The following is a 17,723-nucleotide window of genomic DNA, read 5'->3' as shown; positions in this document are numbered from 1 at the left end:
CATAGGGAGTGTGTTTATTGTTTGGGCCCAGCACATTTGGACACCTCTTGTTCTATCTGTGCAGCCTTTAAAACGAGAGCAATAAACAAAAGGAATAAACTAATTTTAAAAGGCCTCCTTCCAGCATCAGCTTCTTCTGCAGACACCCAAGTTAATACACAAATGAAGAAAGGCACTTCTTCAGCAGCTCAAACCCCTGTCAAAAATCGAAGGTGCACAGGGAGCACCATAAATGCTCACCCGCTCAGTCCCCTCAGTCCACACCTTTTTTAGAGCCACCTAAGAAGGTTTCTAAAACCTCAAATCAGAAGTCTTTGGATCTGACACCATCTGCAGTTTCATGTCCTCAGCCCTGTGCTCCTAGGTTTTCTCCAGAGCTCGTATCCCTGAGATTAAGGTGTCCTTTTTTTTTACAAGAGACTCCCAAGAACTTGTCAAGACCACCTTCCATATCCTCTTCCTTTAGGTCTTATCAAAGTCTGTCAGAGGTGGATAGGATCCCTCAGAACACAGATCCAGATGGAGGGACTACCAGTTCCGTTTCCCATCAGATCCATGAGTCATCAACCTTCTTTCTAGCCTGTACTTCCTCCTTCCAACTGGCTGTTTTAGAGTCCTTGGGTCTGAAAGCCCCAGGAGTTGAGCCATTGGCTCCAAAGTTTACTATATCTTCGACTCCAGCAACTTCCCTGACCCAGTCATCTCTGACACTATTGGAGCAGGATGGCTCTCAGAGCTGAAACATTGGCATCAGATCTGAGAAGTTGACTTTGACTCCAAAGTTTTTGGAGCCCTCGCTTCCTCTCAGAGCTTTGGCACTGGATAGCTCAATGCCAACTCCCTTGGTGAGGCCCATGGATTGTCTGCTCCAAGAGTCTCTGCTCTGGTGGGATTGTCCTCGGCTTCTCCTAGTAGCTCTGCATTTCAGGTAGTGGAGAAGGCATTCTCTCATCTTAGAGTAGTTTCTGCTCTCCCTTCTTCGGATCCATGTCCTATTCTGTCTTTGGATCCTGTGTCTGAGTCTTCTCATCCTGCATCTCAGGGACAGCCAGCCCAGATGAGCTTCCAAGCAGTTTCCACCAAGGAACTTCCTGTCTCTTTCAACGCCTCCCCAGAACATCCCACTGAGGAGGTTCCTTGGAAGGGGGCATGCAGGAGGAGACACTTTTATTCCCCACAGGAATCTCTCACAGAAGACACCGATTTTTATGAAGGGGAAGGGTCCCCTCGATCTCCACCTAAAGATGTCTCATTTGGAGCCATCTTCAAGATCCTTTACCAGAAAGGTGGTTGGTCTTCCCAAAACCTTTCCCGGGAGGAATTGGTTTTCTTGGAAGCTTTTGGGTCTGACCTGTCTATGTCTTGGGTTACCCCCCTGTGGATGAGCTTACAGACCTTGTCTCCCACAAGGCATGGAAGGAACTAGACTCTGTGGAGCCAGTCCCTAAACACCCTGACAAACTTTTGAGCACCCCAGATGATGGACAGTACTGGACTAAAGGGATTCCTATAGATGCCATGGTTCTTGTGACAGCCACCAAAATGGAGCTGGCTGAACAATGCTCCACTGTCCATCCTCCTAGCAGAGAGTCTAGGGTGTTGGGCAGGTTTGGGAAGCAAATGTATGCATCAGTGACATTTGCACTGCGATCTCTGAACTACCTGGCATATTTCACCAGATTACAGAGGGACTTGATAAAGGAACTCTCTAATTCTGCCCCAGGGTCCATGCCCACAGAGGAACAGAAGTCTCTTTCCTCATGACTGGCTACCTACAATCAATTACAAACACGTCCATGAGGATAATCTCCCATGCTGCAGAAGGTATCTTGAGGGTGGCGGGTTCAGACATAGTCATAAGGTAACATGCCTGGATGTGGTTGTGCAATTTTGCAGAGCCCTTCAAGGCATCATTTATCAATGCTGCCTTTGATGAATCATCTTTGTTTGGGCCAACAGTGAAAGAGACTCTCTCTCCCACAGTGAATAGGATGGAAAGACCTTGTCTGCCGTCGGAATCTGGTTTTCTACCCCACAGAAACCATTCTGTAGGAATCAACACAGCGGCAAGAAGATGTGGTTCTGGAAATCTGAGGGTCATTTCCAGGAATTGTGTAGGGATTTTTCCCCGAGAGGCAGAGGGGGAAATAACTACAGTGGTAGATGTCGCCCATGGGAAAGAGAAGTTCCACAAAAGCAAGGATATCGAGATTCCTTTTCAGACAGATCCTTCCAGCATTCCTGAAAGGTTGTCTGACTGTCCTTCTCAGGAGAAATATAACATTAAAAGCATATGGGAACTAATGCCAAGAACCTTGTATATCTGGCAATATGTATAACATGCGCAATACAATATACAATATACATTCATTTGATCAGCTCATGGATGGCCGATCGGAAAATGTTCGAAAGCAGTGCAGCAAATTCTCATAATTGCGAATGCAATTGTTGCGAAATGCAAAGTATCCCCCCCTTTTTGACCCATGGTAGCACTTGTTTAGGTGGTAGAACAGTCAGAAATGTCGCATTCGGTGTTTTGTACAACATTCTGTCTGTTCGCCACTGAGAAATTCGACATTTAAACTCGGTGTTATATCCAATCGAGGAAAGTTGGTCGCTCAAATGAATGTATTCCAACTCATACTATATAGGGAAAACCAATCAGAAATTAAAAGAACATATATCAGAGATAAATACTAAGAAGAACATGAATGCTTTATATAAACATATTCTAGAAAATGGTGATAGCCATATGTTTAAATTTGCCATACCGGAAGTATGCATAGCAGAAATATGAGCTGGTGATGTTATATTGAAAACTGAACTAGCAGAGATGAAGTGGATAATTAGGCTCAAATCTCATATACTAGCAGGTCTTAATGACATTGTCCCTTTAAAACCTTTGCTGAAACAAAGCATAATTGTATCTGATTTACATAAGTAATATGCCATGTGACTGTTTTACGTATATAAGCTACCTTAATCTTGTTCTTAGTGTTTAGCACCTGAGGAAGCCTCTAGGTCAAAAGTTTTTAACTTGCGTTTGTATTGGAAATAAATGTTTGCCGTGGTTCCAGTGACTTTGTTTTTTTTTTGTTTTATTTCATTATTGTGAAGTCATCTGGATTTGCTGGTGGTTTATTTGATTGTTTTGTGTGGACCTCTCTGTAGGCAATCAGAGGGCACTTATCATTGCACCAAAAAGCCTGGATAGCCATCACAAATGACTCTTGGGTGATAAGCATCATATCCAGAGGATAATTTCATTCCCTTTTCACAAATTCTCGTAAAAACAAGGAAAACTCTCCCCAATGTTCCACCCAATCAGAGGGAGCTTAGCAGCTCAAGAGATCAGAAAGTTGCTAGACAAAGTAGTCATCCTAGAGGTCCCCCCAGACCAAACAGGATCCAGAATTTATTCAAGGTTCATTTTAGTGCCAAATAAGACAGGGGATTGAAATCTATCTTGGATCTCAGTTATCTAAATCAGTTTGTAAAGAATTCCAAATTCTGGATGTTCACAGATCAATCCATTCTACCTTTACTACAGAAGGATGACTGGATATGCTCAATCGATCTTTAATATGCATACTATTACATCAAAATGAACAAGGACTCTCAAAGGTATCTATACTTCCTGCTGGGAGCTAGTCATTATCAGTTCAGAGCCCTGCCCTTCAGTCTTATCACAGCCCCCAGGATGTTTACCAAATGCATGGCAGCGGTAGCAGTTCAACTGAGACTGCTCAGATTCAGAGTGGCTCCTTACCACACCAACCAGGCATCTACTCATAAAGGCTAGAGACTATTTACTCCAGCTATCTCACTCACAGGGAATCACTGTCAGTATGCACAAATCACAACTTTAACCAATTCAAGTCTTGGAGTTTATAGGGGCTTGCTTGGACACAGTCAATTCTGAAGCTCTTCTACCTCAAAACAGAGTTCTTACATTGAAGGTACACACATCAGACAGATGCTTTCTCTTCCTTCTCCCCCAGCAAAACTGGTCCTCAAAGCTCTAGGGTCAATGGCTGCTGCAGTTACTTTAATTCCCACTGCTCATCTCCACATGACAATTCTTCAGTGGACGCTAGCAGTGCACTTGTCATTTCATCATCACTCTTTAAGACGTCTGATAAAATTGTTTCAGACTTGAGAAAGTCTCTTCTTTGGTGGATTTACTCTGAGGAGATCGGTCAAGGGTGTCCATTTATCCTTCCTCCCCTAATTACCACATTGAGTACAGATGCCTCCCAGTTGGGGTGGGGGGTATTACTTGGGACGGACTGTTTAAGACATGTGGTCCCCACAAGAGACCAATTTGCATATCAGTGTCTCAGAGATGACAGCAGTGCTTCTAGCATTGCAGGCCTTTCAGAGCTTTCTCCCTCTAGGGCTACTAATACCAATGGACAATGGGTCAGTAGTCAGTACATCAACAAACAGGTTGGAACCAGATCCTACCCCCTTTGTCGAGAAGCAATGAGAGTATGGCAATGGGTGATCTCATCCAACCACTAGTGATACGCATTCTGGAGAAATCCGTCATTCTAGTAGACAAACTCATAAGGACCATCCTCATGCCTCATGAGTGGTCTCAACTAATTAGTGCCAAACAGATCTTCCACAAATGGGGTCAACCTTGCTGTGACCTGTTTGCATCTCCCCTAAACAACAAATGCAGGAGGCTCTTTGCCCTTATCCCATCTCAGGGACAGTCACTGTTAGATGCTCTAGTCCATGTTTGGCCCTCTGGTATCCTTTATGCTTATCCTCCCCTGCCCCTCATCCCCAAGTTTCTTCAGAAAGCACTTCAGTTGAAGAGCACAGTAATCATCATTGTTGCCTTCTGGCCCTGACAGGTGTGGTTCCCCTTCCTTTGGTCTCACCTAGTACATCCTCCTTGGACACTGGATCCCAGTCCAGACCTCCTATCTCACCCATCAGGGCAAATTCACCTGGACATTTCAGACTTCAAGTTGACCACATGGTTTCTCCAATTCCGATGATGACTGGACATTCCAGGTTTTCCTCCCAAGTTCAAAAAATCCTAGTTTCATGTCATAGACCTTCAACTAGGAAAATTTACAAAAGTAAATGGAAAAGGTTTTCCTTTTGAGCGCATCAGAGAGAGAGAGTTAGATCCTTTTACTGCCCCACTTCCAGCTGTTCTAGGTTTCCTTTCCTCAGTTTTTCAAGACAGAGCAAGTTTTTCCACTATTAAGGTTCAGTTAGCAGCCATCTCTAACTATCACATTTGAGATAATGCTTCTCCTTTAGCAACATCTAAATTATGTAAGGCCTTTCTTAAGCGTACCTTTTTACTTAGTCCTCCAGTAACGGACCCTACTCCACCTTGGGACCTCACTACAGTTTTGCAAACTTTAGTACTTTCTCCCTTTGAACCATCAGCTATAGTAGATCTAAAGTTTCTTTCTTGGAAAACTGTCTTTTTAGTGGCTATAACTTCTGTAAGACAAATATCTCAACTCCAAGCTCTATCGTTCAAACCACCATATTTTATATTTCACAAATACAGGGTTACTTTGCGCACAAATCCTTCATTCTTACTAAACAGGGTTACTTTACGCATGAATCCTTCATTCTTACCAAAAGTTGCCTCTGAAGCCAGTATCAGTCAAGTCATCAATTTGCAGTTTTCTTCACCCATATTTGAAAACAAAGATGAATACACCCTTCATCATCTTCTTGATGTACATAGGCAACTTCGTTTTTACCTTCACTGGACCAAGGAATTTAGAAAAACTGATCAATTATTTGTCTCCTGTACTAGTAATAAATTGGGAAAACTAGTTTTAAAAATTACACTGGCTAAATGGATAATAAGTTGTATTTCCTATCTTTATTCCCTGAGAAGCATAACCTTGCCAAGACTACCAAAGGTACATTCAACCAGGTTAATGTCTGTAATGGCTGTCCTTTGGGCTAGAGCCTCTATTGATGATTTTATGAAGCTGACACTTGGTCTTATACCCATACCTTTATTGTGCATTACAAATTGGATATCATCTCCAGAAATAAAGCTGCCTTTGGTTCTGTGGTTCTCAGGAACATTCTTCAATGAGGGCCACCTAAGGTTAACATAGCTGGAGACACTGTCCCATTCATTGAGGAATGATTGAAAATAACAACATCAGATAATGAAGTTATGTACTCACCATAATGTTCCATCTGTGTTGTCCATTATTCTTCCTCAACTTTCTTCCCTCCTTCCCCCAGTCCATGACTTTGGGAAAGGCTTAATAAAAGACTTAATAAAACTGTTGTTAGGAACCATAGTTTCTGTTTGGGCTCCTGATCTTTCAGCTGTCACTTTTCTATCATAACATTGTTATTCTATTTTCTGATTATAATACATATAATACCTTCAAACTCAATTTGAGGTAACAGAGGCATTATAGGTAAGGGAGGAGCTACAGAGTCGGATCCTAGAATCTTTAGATTCAAACCCATTTGTTGAGGAAGAATGAAAATGGGCAACACAGATGGAACATTATGGTGAGTGCATAACTTCTTTTTTTTTTTGTTAACCAATCAGCTTGGTTGAATTTAACTCTTATATTTCTAACTGGGGGATCATTGTTGAGTATGTAGGAAAGCTGTTAAAGAAGGATATAGCTTCATCTACTGGACATTGTTTTAGTAGTTGCCATTTGATTGATTTTAAGGTACTGGTAAAGGTATTTTAATCAAAGTTAGTTGTGTTTTGAGATTGTTTGATTGATGTTTTGTGTTTTTAGGATGGGTGGACAGATAATCCCTTACAATAAACATGGGTAAATGGTAACTTAAATTGTCTGGTAGGGAGCAGAAGGAAGTATTTTTTTTCTGGAAAATTTGTGAGGACCTAGTCTAGAGTGCTCTGCTTTTGCTGTATCTTGTTGGGGGTATCTGTGTGTTGAGTAAATTTGTAGTGGTTAATGTTTTTGTTAGAGTATATATATATATTTTTTTTACTGTTAACCAATCAGTATTAAACTCTTCCATTATAAAGAGAGAAAAGAGAGGACCCGAACGAAAAAATATCCAGAAATATCCCAAGGAGCCAAACACAAAATATGTACACTCACTCAGTTCAGTCAAGGGTAAAAACTAAGCACAGTCTCGAAGTAAATCCAATAGCTTAGTATTCAATGCAAGTCAATATGCAACCCTCAGCATGAAGCTCATACGATGAAATTCACATAATAAAGCTCACTTCCACATGCCAAAAATCCTTATACAGGATACAAGAAAAGCATCCAAAACGTTGTCAGCAACACATAGAATTTATTTGAAGAGTAAGCGCTTTCGCGGGCAAACCAACCCGCTTCATCAGACAAAATGCAGAAATTGAACACGGTTTAAAATACACTACGGAACATCATTCCATCCAATCATTTCAAAATTATGTTGAACGTAACTTCCTGTGAAGTTACGGAAATACACTTTTATCTAAAACCTTATTACATAACAAATCCGTATATATCATTTATATGATCTTCCCCACTCACGCATTGTTGATTGCAAATAATTTTATAGCATATGTACATTCATTGTCCTTGGATCATTCAATAAAGCAAAATAATAAAGCAAAAATTAATTCAAACGTCTCCATACCTAATAAACGAGATATTCCCTTGTATAATAATGATGCCTGTATCAAATTGCATAATGTTAATGTATTCAAAAACATTCGAATACAGCATTCTCGAAATTCATCGTATAGGTAATAAAAGAATTTCATTTTGCATAACTTAATCTATCTCATTCATGAACATGAGATTATATAGTGTTGTTGCAAATAAATAAGAAACTATACGAACATGTTTTAGAATCAATGTGTTTAGCCTCACGTCAAAGGATTTTTGGCATGTGGAAGTGAGCTTTATTATGCGAATTTCATCGTATGAGCTTCATACTGAGGGTTGCATATTGACTTGCATTGAATACTAAGATATTGGATTTACTTCGAGACTGTGCTTAGTTTTTACCCTTGACTGAACTGAGTGAGTGTACATATTTTGTGTTTGGCTCCTTGGGATATTTCTGGATATTCTTCCATTATAAAGGAAACAATGGGAGGACATATGCATGGCTCCCAAATATGCAACAAAGTCTAGAGGATTTAGGATTTTTACTTGGAAATGTTTGCATATGATTTTTTATACCTCAAACAGACTCCAAATGTTTTTTCTTCATGTAGATGGTAAATGTTGGAGATGTGATGGGGAAGAAAGAGATAACTGAGAACGTGCTTTAGGAGTGTAATGAGTTTTCAGACTTTAAAAATTCCCTGCAGAATACTCTGTCGGAAATATTGGGTGAGCAAATGGGTGTATCAAAGGAAATATTTTTAACACATTTATTGAATTATCGCTTAAGACATTGGCAAATAGAAAACAAACCATGTTAACATGTTCATAGTTACAAACATTATATGTCACATACATGCTTTTATACCATCATTAATCCAAAATTACATAAATTGCTCGTCTCCTGCCTTCCCTTAAACCTTAAGCCCTTCACTATAATAAGTAAATTGAGAGAGGGGAACATTCAAAGATTTGCTTAGGAAAGAACATTGTAAATGCACAACCCATGCTTCTGTAAACAATGATAGAGTGGAAGCAGTGGAAGACAAAGAGGAAGCTCTGTTAGATATGAGCAGTATCGTGTGTTAGTCTGCAATGGCAGATAAAGTGATGGCATTATACATGGGTCATGTAGTAATTTTCAGCTATGAGTCTGTGAAACTGATCTGGATAGTAGTCAGAGTGGAGCAAAACCAGAGTTTGCATTTGTATTATAGATTTTAAGTTTTCCATGCTTGTAACACTTAGGACATCAAAGTCTAAAATTGGTTGCACTTGAGTGTTTAAAGGTTTTAATCTCTTATTCTTTTTTTCCACACAGTCACTCTTTCTTCCTGTCTGTCTCTCATTGACTCCTTCTAGGAACTAGAAGAGAAACTGGAATATTGGATGGAAAAGTATGATAAAGACACAGACGCTAAACAGAGTGAACTAAATCTTCTGAAAGCATCAAAAGCTAGTGATCTGGCAAGACTTCAGGAACTGGCAAAGCAGGTAACATGGCATTATGTACAAGTAGTGTTAATCATTATTATTATTAATCATCTACAAACCAAAATTCTTACCACGATGTCAGGATGATGCAGACAAAATTATAATTCCTCTCTGTTCCTCTGTTCATTTCATGGATTACTAGCAAAATTAACTTTTTTAATTTGTTTTCTTTTTACTGCATCTTCTAAATATATTTTAAACATGTCAGCATAATTCAGAAAGGTGCTGGGGACATAAGATTCAAAATAAAAACAAATAATCCTAATTTTGTTATCTGCAATGTCTAATAACCAGCTGACATTTGCCTTTGTGATATGGCATCAGGGAATTCCTACACAGAAGTACAACTCCATTTGTGTTTTCATTATGCATATTTCCGGGTTTCTACAGTAGGAGGATTTAACTCCAACTCAGGGCCGGCCTTAGCTGAAATGGCGCCCTAGGCAAAGTAGTTCTCCAGCGCCCCTTAAGCCCCACCCACTCCATACTAATGCACACCCCTATAAGCCACACCCACAGGTAGGCCACTCTCCAAGAAGACCACTTCAGTCTTTTCCTTCAATTATTTAAATGCATAGAAAAAATATATATCTTATAATGTAGTTAAACTGCAAGTGAAGGACGGTGGAATTTTCCTTTAATAAACCTGCTTTATCTGTTGCTCCTTCACACATATTTTACTATAAAAGTCATGTCCTCAAAAAAATAGAAGACCATGTGCCTTGTTTCAAAGGGTTGCTTAACTTACAGTTTAATTTACTTTGGGGTAGGCGAGTGAGTCTTACAGCTCAGTGAAAGTAAAATAGCAACCTCTCTCCTCCCTCTGTACAGTAGCTTAAGTAAGAATAGCACAAACACAGATAGCCATTTGCTAAACAATACAATCTCGCAATGAAAACAGACTTAGCATAAGCATTAAACTTCTCTGCCATTGAAATGGCATGAAAACCCACATTCATAGAAAATGCATCTGGCCATTAAGTTTATCTTTGTGCTGTTTTCAAAATAGACTCCTTGCACACATTTTTAGGGCCATGCATGCATGTATTCATTCTTTGATTCACCTTCCTGATTATAGTAAATTATATTCCTTGTATAATACTACTGCCACTTGTTAGAAAGTGTTTTAAATTGCAGTTTAACATTCTTTTAATAAACAATGAAATTATGTATAAAATCAATAATGACAACGGGTTCTGGCACCTAGGCGGTGCGACAACCCACTGTGAGACGACTGGATGTGGACAGATGGCAGTATGGAAGTTTAGCTGCAGTGACAAATGCCTGCAGACAATTCCCTGCGAAAAGAAAAGAACCCCCTGCACCCTAACCACAGGTGTGAGACAAAAACCCCGTATGTAATCTACACACTACACCCCCTAGAAAACACCATGTTCAACTAACACTGTAACATGTGCCTAGAATAGGATGCCAAGTGGGCATCAAAGTGGTACACTGAAACCTGTGTGCTGTGGGCAAAGCCTTTATTAATGCAAAATGTAAAGTAATGTGGGAAGTGCTTGGTGCATATTAAACCATGATATAATCATAACTTATAGAAATGTGCCACAGCACGGAGGAAATCCTGCACGTCATTATATTCACACTTATGTTGCAAGATGTGTTTTAGACGACGCTCCCTTACAACAACTCAGGTACCAACTCCTTTTCCCAATGGTTCTTGGAATTTATAAATTCCAATGCCCTGGATCAACTAATCCATTGTCCCACCAGGGGCTCCAATATCCCAGACCTGGTCATTACCAACATGGGAGACAGATGCTCCACACCAGTGGTCACCCCCTTATTGGTCACGTCTGACTATAAGCAAATCATCCTTGACATCCACATCCAACAGGAGCAGAATTTAACAGATATCCGTCGAGAATCTCTGTTGCGGGGGATGCCTGTGACACCACGAAGGAAGGCAATTGTTGTATATATTTATATATTTTTATTATAATACAAGATTAATTTGTGGGAGTTATGTGTTATGATACATGGTATACTGTGGATGTCAATAATGGGGTCCATACACATGGAAGATATTTATGTTTATGTGTATGTAATTGTTATAAATGTATATTTATGATATACTTTTAATTTTATACATATGTATATTTTCATATATATATGTATATGTTTTTTGTATATATATATATATATATATATATATATATATATATATATATGTACACATCAATTCTTATATGCATACATATAATTGTCATCAATATGTAAATTAAATATCCCATATATATTATATTATAATTAATTATGTATGATATTTGATGAAGTACATTTTTACAATAGTAAGATTGTTTAGTTTTAATGTTAGTATTAGTTATGTATATTACGCTATATCATCATGGCATAAAGGTAATATTTAGTTAGTAAAAAGTTTTTTAAAAATTAGGCATAACATTACAACTATTATATATCAACAAGTACATAAATTTATAGCTGTAGTGTTTTAGGACAACATATAAGTTTTTAAATGCATATAATATTCATAAGAAATAGTGTGGTTTGGAACAGTTTTTAACATATATATATATATATATATATATGAATTGTTTGAGTATAGAGTTGTACCTCTTTAAAGAATGGAATCAATTAGAGATAATGAATGGATATCAATTAAGTAATTAACAAGTATACAAAATTGTATTTAAACGTGGTGCAGAAACTGTTGTTTGTATTCTGAAGAAGTTCGTAGGAACGAACGAAACCTAGGTAAATAAAGGAACTTTCGTTGTGGAACGTTGTGGCAGTTTGTTCGTATTGTTTACAGTTTGCCTTACAGTGAAGGTTTTAGTCCGTATTCTGCTGTTTTCATCTCCTTATTGGCGTTGCCTCCATCTCACTCTCCTGGGAAACTGTTAAGTCTGTATCGGCTCCGGCTGGAGCCGATGCATCGAGACTTTCATTCGGAGCTGAAAAGCCCTCGGCTCCGTCTGGATCTATGGTTTCTTCGGCTCCAATGGTTCCGTCGAGGAAGAGGTCCAGGTCCCCTTCCTTGGAACCGATACTCTCGGCTCCGGCCTCACCTCTCCTCTCGGAGTGGAGCCATCGGAGCCGATCATCTAGGTCGTCCAGGCTTTCAGACCATGATTTAGAGAGGGTAGTAAGTAGATTATTGAAATCACAGGCACTGGCCCAGATGTTGTATAGTCTGTCTCAACAGACGACTATTAGTCCACACCCTCTTCAAGTTCCTCCTTCAACTCTACCTCAGAGTTTGGAGCTGGAGTCTTCGGGGATTGTTACTGCTATGGCTGAGGGGCGGATACCCCCCCCTTCTGCACCCTCGGCATCTACTCTTATCTCCTCTTCGAGACCTTCCTTGGAGGGATTCGGTGGTCGGGCTTCCCTGGTCTCCTCCGAGGGGGTGAGTGGCATCGGACCCTTGTCCAACCCCGCTCTTCCCCTTGGAGCCTCGGCCTTGGTGAGCTTGGCTCCGACATCTGCCTCGGAGCCTTCCCTTTCAGTGGGCCCTGGAGTCCCGGTTTCTTCGGAACGGGTTCTCTCGGACCTCCCTGGGAGGGGCCTTGAGGTGATGAAGAGTGTGCTGGCCACTGGGCTCAGCCAGCAGTCCATTCCCTTAGCTCCTCCCTCTACAGTGCCTGTCGATATCTCTTCCATCTCTCTTGCTCCCGGACCCAGAGATCCTCCGCCTCAGGTTTCCCCACTGGGAATAACCCCCTCTTCCGAGGATTCTCCTGATCAGTCAGGAGATCCTCCGCGCAAGAGGACTTGTAAGAGGAAACACCTAGACTCCCCTGAGTCTATCACTTCAGATATCGACTTAGATGAGTCGGAGGGATCCCCAAGATCCCCCTCTGAGGATGTCTCCTTTTCAGACATCCTAGAACTCCTAAAACAGAGGAGAAACTGGCCCTCCACAAATCCCTCTGAGGATGAGTCTGTATACCTAGAGGCGTTTGGATCTCGGCCCTCCACCTCCTGGGTGTCTCCGCCTTTCGATCCCCTTATGGAGGTTATTGCTCGAAAGGCTTGGGCTGCTCCTGACTCTGTAGATCCAGTTCCTAGGAGGCCATCTAAATTTATTATTGCCCCTTCGGAAAAGCAATTCCTTACGAAAGGTGTCCCTGTTGATGCCATGGTGGTGGCGGCTGCCACTAAGAAGGAACTTGCAGATCCTTCCGTACCAGTCCATCCTCCTAACAAGGATTCTAGGACCATGGATAGGTATGGTAAGCGGATTTTCTCTTCAGCGACCTTTGCTATGCATTCGCTGAACTACTTATGTCACTTCACCAGACTCCAAAGGGACATCCTTAAGGAACTAGGTGAAGTAGTACAGGATCCTACGGCTGCAGGGGCTCAAGAGAAAATTGCTTCTCAGCTAGGAATCCTTAATTCTATAGCTAACTCCTCCATGCGACTGATATCATATGCAGCAGATGGAGCGAGTAGAGCCGCAGGTACAGGGGTGGCTCTTAGACGTCAATCCTGGATGCGGCTCTGTAATTTTGCAGATCCCTTTAAGGCATCCTTCACAAACTCTCCCTTTGATGGGTCAGCTTTGTTTGGCCCTCAAGTGAAGGATACATTGACCAGGTGTGAACAGGACGGCAAGACCCTTTCTGTCAGGGGTCCGTTTTTCCACCCCTTCTAGACCTTACCCCAAAGGACAGAAGGGTGGAAAGATGTGGTTCCGCAAATCCCAAGGAGTCACGCCGGACACACGTGGTCAGTTTACCCCTAGAGGCAGAGGGGGTAATAACAACAGACGCCGCTCTAGAGGCAGAGGGGGTCCACAGAACCAGGGAAGCAGAGAGCCTCTCTGACAAGCCCTTCCAGCATCCCTGAGATGTTGCCCGACTGTCCATCCTTGGAGGCAGTCGGGGGAAGACTATCGCTGTACCCAGAAGCCTGGCGTTCCCTCACTCAAGACAGATGGGTACAGTCGATTATATCCGAGGGTTACAAAATTCCTTTCGAGGAAAGTCCCTTTTCTCTCACAAATTCCTTTCCAGATGTACCACCCGGTCTAAGGGAAATTGCAGAGTTAGAAGTATTAAAGCTTCTACAAAAAAGAGCCATTCAGCCAGTTACAACAGACCATTCAGAGCCTGGAATCTACTCAAGATTCTTTTTGGTCCCCAAAAAGACGGGAAACTGGAGACCAATTTTGGATCTCAGCAGACTCAACAAGTCTGTGAGAAAGACAAGATTTTGAATGGTCACGCTTCAGTCAATTTTGCCCTTCCTAGAGAAGGACAACTGGATGTGCTCAATAGATCTTCAGGACGCGTACTATCACATAAAAATTCACAGACGCTCCAGAAGGTTTCTCCGCTTTCGGCTAGGGTCCAGTCATTACCAATTCAGAGCCCTGCCCTTTGGTCTCACTACAGCCCCCAGAGTGTTCACCAAATGTATGGCAGTGGTCACGGCTCACCTGAGACGTCAAGGATTCCAGGTGTTTCTGTATCTCGACGACTGGCTCCTTTCAGCCACCACCAGGCATCAACTTCTTCAAGCCAGGGATTACACACTAAATCTCTGCACTCATTTGGGAATTTCGATCAACTACGAAAAATCCTCCTTATTGCCCTGCCAGTCTATTACCTTCATAGGCGCAAACTTAAACACTGTTCGGATGTCAGCAACCCTCACAGACCAAAGAGTCTCAGATATACAAAGTCACGTGAGGATCATCCTTGCCAGCAGAAAGGTGCAAGCCAGAATGGTTCTGAAAGTGTTGGGCCTCATGGCTGCGGCCATTACCCTTCTTCCCCTGGCCCGCTTCTACATGCATCTTCTTCAGTGGATGTTGTTCACTCAGTGGTCATACCAACAACTCCCAATGCGTCACCATATCCTGGTGACACAAACTTGCAAGAATCATCTTTCATGGTGGATTACTTCTCCCCAGATTCACCAAGGCAGACCCTTTGTACCCCTGGCCCCGGTAGCCACTGTCACTACGGATGCCTCCCTGATCGGGTGGGGGGGGTCATTATCAGGGCAGGATGGTTCATGGGACGTGGCAATCGTTCGAATACCACCTGCACATAAATGTCCTAGAGATGAGAGCAGTGCTTTTAACGTTGCAAGCCCTCAACGACTTTCTTCCCTTGGGAACAATTGCAGTTCACACAGACAACATGTCTGTAGTATGGTATATCAACAAACAGGGCGGAACCAAGTCCTACCCCTTGTGTCGAGAAGCTCTCAGACTTTGGCAATGGGCGATCTCCTCTCATCGGTTTCTGGTAGCAACGCATATCCCTGGGAAAACCAACATTCTAGCGGACAGACTGAGCAGAGCTATTCTCATGCCTCACGAGTGGTCTCTCAAACAATCTATAGTGGAGGAGATTTTTCTAGAATGGGGCCGCCCATGTTGTGATCTTTTTGCTACTCCCCAAAACAGCAAATGCCCAGACTTCTTTTCTCTCTTCCCACTGCCAGGCCATCCCCCCAGAGACGCTCTAACCCAGGATTGGCCCCAGGGACTTCTTTATGCCTTTCCTCCCTTTCCACTGATTCCACAAGTTCTCCAGAAAGCCACCGTTTTGAGAGCCAAAATGATTCTCATTGCTCCCTATTGGCCTCGACAAATTTGGTTTCCGTTCCTCCATCATCACCTTTTGGTGCAGCCGTGGCATCTGGACCCAGTACCAGACCTTCTGATTCACCAATCGGGTCAACTGCACCGGTCAATCCCTTCTCTGAACCTCACAGCATGGTTCCTCCACTTCCTTCCTTAGCCAGGCTTCCTATGATCTCTAATCCTGTTAGGGATATCATAGTGGCTTCCTTAAAATCCTCTACCAGAAGGATTTATACCAGCAAATGGAAACACTTTTCTTGTTGGGCTAAAGCTACAAATATTGATCCCTTTACTGCTCCAGTTCAAGCAGTTTTGGATTTCTTAGCGGAAATCTTTCACGCGGGCTCTTCTTCTTCCACGGTCAAAGTTCAGTTGGCTGCTATCTCGAACTTTCATGTCGGGTTCGCAGATCACAATATTATGTCCCACAGGCTTTGTAGAGCCTTCTTAAAAGGAATATTTCTCCTGAAACCTCCAGTCAGGAGTCCTCCTCCTCAATGGGACCTAAATTTAGTGCTGACATCCTTGATTCTTCCTCCCTTTGAGCCAGCTGTTTCATGTTCCCTGAAATTTCTTTCATGGAAAACACTCTTCCTGGTTGCTATTACCTCGGCTAGGAGAGTGTCTGAACTTCATGCTCTCTCTGTTCGTCCCCCTTATTTGGTCTTCCACAAAGACAGGGTATCCATGAGAATTAATCCGACCTTTTTGCCTAAGGTCGCCTCAAAGAGTAATTTGACTCAGTCTATTGACCTTCCTGTATTTTTCCCAAATTACTCAAACAGATCGGAACAAAAATTACATTATCTTGATGTTCACCGCCAACTCAGATATTATCTGGACAGAACAAAACAATTCAGGAAATCCGATCAGCTCTTTATTTCTTATGCTGATAACAAAAAAGGCCTTCCTGTCTCAAAAGTGACCTTATCTAGATGGCTTTCTTCTGTCATGTCTGAAATCTATCAGCTCAGGGGAAAACAGTTGTGCTCGAAACCTAAAGCGCATTCAACTAGAAGCTTAGCCACTTTCACAGCCATTCAGGCTAGCCTTCCGTTAGACACTATTTGTGCAGCAGCCACTTGGGCCACTCCTCATACCTTTGTTTCTCACTACAAATTGGATTTGGCCTCCAGGGATAGAGCCAGTTTTGGCTCTACAGTTCTCAAGAGTCTCTTCCATTGAGCCACCCAGGATAGAGGTGCTAGGGACGCGGTCCCATCAAGCAAGAATGAAGGCGAGATTGACAACTTAACATTGAGAAGTTATGTACCTACCATAACGTTCCATGTTAGTTGTCTTCTCTCGCCTTCTTTCTTGCGACCCTCCCTCCTTCCCCCTGGCCTGGACAGACCTTTTTTCTCCCTACATGGAAGAATGCTTCTTAAGACCATACAGTTCTGGTCTTCCTAACCCATCCTTCAGGCTCTTTTCTGCCTTTCTTTCTTCCTTTTGGGAAGTTTTTTATGCTAGGTGTTATTGCCTATAGACAACAAACGAGATCTGGGTACTTACCGCCTTGCATCATGGGATATGGGGCTGCCTCGAGCTGGTAAAAGTGACTCTCGAGCTTAGCAAAGTGCCGAGTCGGAGCCGAAGATCGGCTCCGAACCCATCAAGCAAGAAAGAAGGCGAGAGAAGACAACTAACATGGAACGTTATGGTAGGTACATAACTTCTCATTTTATGACATTCAGTATAATTTTCAATTCCTGCAAGACTTCAGTATATCTTACTTTCTGTATATGTCGGGTCATATGAAAATCAACGTATCTACAATAACCACTTCATTATTTTTTCATATCTCTGTCTCTGTAATGTCCGAATACAAATGCAGACATATCAAGAGTACATATAATTTTTTTGCCACAGTACTCTTTTACATTCTGTGAAGGCATGTGACATTCTCTCTTCTTCATAACATACACGACACAACCTTATTCAATATGTTTTATATTTCACAGCTTCAACAGAGAATTTTTCCAAAGATTATCTCTATAAAAACTCTTTATTTTCATATAAAGATTAGATTTTTTTTGCATTAG

General features: G+C 41.9%; 1 protein-coding gene across 3 annotated transcripts in view; it reads left to right on the top strand.

The window, feature by feature from the left end:
• Nucleotides 1–17,723, top strand: part of IQCG (IQ motif containing G) — a 1,934,505-nt gene that overhangs the window by 1,728,859 nt on the left and 187,923 nt on the right. For all 3 annotated transcript variants that reach the window (XM_044070701.1, XM_044070702.1, XM_044070700.1), the window contains one exon: nt 8,961–9,092. In XM_044070701.1, the coding sequence (XP_043926636.1) occupies nt 8,961–9,092 (132 nt within the window). The remainder of the gene's footprint in view (nt 1–8,960; nt 9,093–17,723) is intronic.

This window comes from Protopterus annectens, chromosome 4.part1, assembly GCF_019279795.1.
Source record: "Protopterus annectens isolate FY-2018-M chromosome 4.part1, PAN1.0, whole genome shotgun sequence".
NCBI classification, from domain to species: Eukaryota; Metazoa; Chordata; order Ceratodontiformes; family Protopteridae; genus Protopterus; species Protopterus annectens.
Note: the sequence above shows the minus strand (reverse complement) of the source record. Positions and strands in the feature narration are given on the sequence as shown.